Consider the following 2,473-nt stretch of genomic DNA (forward strand, 5'->3'; position numbering starts at 1 on the left):
TCTCTCTCTCTCTCTTACTCTCTCTCTCTCTCTCTCTTACTCTCTCTCTCTCTCTCGCTCGCTCGCTCTCGCTCTCGCTCTCTATCTCTCTCCATCACCCTTTATATATCTATCTATCTATCTATCGATTTACCTGCCTGTCTTTCTATCTTTCAATCTATCTATCTATCGTTCATATTATTCCCTATTCAGGTCTAGTAAGGTGGTCAAACCGGCAATCGTGGTGCAGGGCTTAATTGCTTCACCATCGCAAGCCGAAGACGTGAGTTTGATTCCCCTTATGTGTGCGTGTGGGGGGGGGGGATTTTTTACTATCTCCATCTTTCTACTGGGATGCTGAATCTTTCTCACCAGCGGTCAGCTCTAACAGGCAGGGTCAAGCAATCTGCCTCCTAAAAGATCTAAACTGTATCAGCGGGACACACAGTACATCCACAATATTTCAAAGGGCGTTAAAACCAAACTTTTTTTTTAAAATCCTCAATATTTTTACGTTCCAAATACATTGTAATCAGCTTTAAGCTTCTTGTACGGATTTAGATCTGATGTTATTAAGAGACGGATTCTATCCATAACGCCTCGTCCCTCCTCAGCAGGGTCCTTAAACAAAAAGGGTGAACATAAAAACACTTCACTCACATTCTCAAGTCCCGTATGCCATCCGTCCTGACTGATACGCTGCCGTCCGGTAAAGAAGAAAAGTTTGTGGTCAAACAAGAGATGCCGTACTGGAAAGGCACATCAAAGGTCTCGTAGATGTACCATCTGCCCAGGAACTGTGGTAATGAAACGGGAAGGAAAAAAAAGGATTACCATCTTCATATTAGCCTCTCCAAACGAAGTAAAGTTATCTGAAGGCAGGGGCTCCAATTTGACGTCCAATTCCGATATGACGGAAAGTGCGTTTGGTTTTGTTTTTTGTTTTTTTCCAAAATGAAGTGGGAGAGCACAACATTACGACTTTTGACTAAGACTGTCCAGGATGACAGTGCTTTTAAGCCAAGGAGATGGGAAAATAGAAGTTTCTGAACCAATAGAGAGTTACCTAAATAGGGAGGTGGGTAGGTAGGCAAGTAATAAGGTTGGTAAGTAGGCACGTTGGTAGACAGGAAAGTAGGTAGCTAGCTAGCTAAGTAGTTAGGTAGGCAGTTAGTGGGTAAGTAGACAGTTAGGTAGCTAGACAGCTAGGTAGATCATCTACGGATATGAAAGTAGACCAATACAGCACAAACACGACAATAATATACTCTATGTAGTAAAGAATAGTGTCTACAACCACGACTAAACACTTATAAAAAAAGAAGGGAAAAAAACAGCAAACCAACTAAAATAAATTCTTACATTCTTCAGGTCAAAGGTCAACATGGATGGCACACTGGGACAGACGCCTGGCGAAAAGACGAGGAAGGCTGAGCACTCTATCACGAGAACGACCAGCACCACAAGGTATAGAACCAGAGAACACATCTTGTATCTCCTCACTTTGACGTCAAAGACACTGAAGATTATCCTGGATAGATATTAATTTGTTCTGTGGGTTAAATCAATCCCTTTTTTGCAAACGAGAGACAGTAAGTTATGTTTCTAAGTGTCTGTCTTTATAATCTATTAGATTGTGTACCTTGGCTATTCTCTAAGGTCTAATTGTGTTCTTGAGGATTATTATAAAGACCTTATTAGAAACTTAGAAACCAAGAGACAGTACGCTATGTTTCTAAGCGTCTGTCTTTATTGATGTTGCACTATGTATCCTGGATATACTATGATTTTGTGCTTGGTGAAAAGTCCCTTTTCTGAAGACAGGAGACATCAAATTATACTTCCCAAGCGTCTGACGTTACTGTTTGTTGTCAGTTTGTTTTCTTCTATTTCGGATGATGAAGTAATGGGCCCTGCCTGGTCAAATGAAGCTGTGTTGTTGAGGTTACGTTGACATCAGACGATGATGATCTCCCGATCGCTGAGAGACATTTCCAATAATAATAACAATGTCCCCTGGAAGGGGAGTCAGAACAGCTTATTAGTACACACTACTCCCGTTCTCTTTCTTCTGCACGCACCACAATGCTCCTTTTTATGCCTCTTTTCCTTTTATTTCTATCATTTATTTTTACACTAGTATCGTCTCTTCTGCTCTTTGCGAACTGTCAAGGCTTTGAAATAAAGCAAGATATTAGACGGGCGTTATTCACTTCAGATCAGGATCCAAATAATCTCCGATGAGAAAATGAAAGCGCTTTGTAGAGGGATCTAAAGTCACCTAGCTCGCGTGGTTTAAACTGAGATATGTCAGCAAGCCATGCTTCACAGAAATATAAAGGTACCGATGAGGTCAAATCTAAGGTCAAACTTCTGTCCCGACGATTTTGACGAGCTTAAAAGGGTGCGCACTTGTCCGACAAGTCGCATATTAGATTGGACATCATCATCATCATCATCATCATCATCATCATCATCATCATCATCATCATCA

At 41.1% G+C, this 2,473-nt stretch overlaps 1 protein-coding gene across 1 annotated transcript in view; it reads right to left on the bottom strand.

The window, feature by feature from the left end:
* Positions 1-1,467, bottom strand: part of LOC101863933 (apolipoprotein D) — a 2,574-nt gene extending 1,107 nt beyond the window's left edge. Inside the window, exons 1-2 of the mRNA XM_013088268.2 lie at positions 1,342-1,467; positions 716-776 (exon numbers count right to left, since the gene is read on the bottom strand). Of these exons, the coding sequence (XP_012943722.2) occupies positions 716-776; positions 1,342-1,467 (187 nt within the window). The remainder of the gene's footprint in view (positions 1-715; positions 777-1,341) is intronic.
* Positions 1,468-2,473: the final 1,006 nt, after the last annotated feature.

Source organism: Aplysia californica, unplaced genomic scaffold (assembly GCF_000002075.1).
Source record: "Aplysia californica isolate F4 #8 unplaced genomic scaffold, AplCal3.0 scaffold00712, whole genome shotgun sequence".
NCBI lineage: Eukaryota > Metazoa > Mollusca > Gastropoda > Aplysiida > Aplysiidae > Aplysia > Aplysia californica.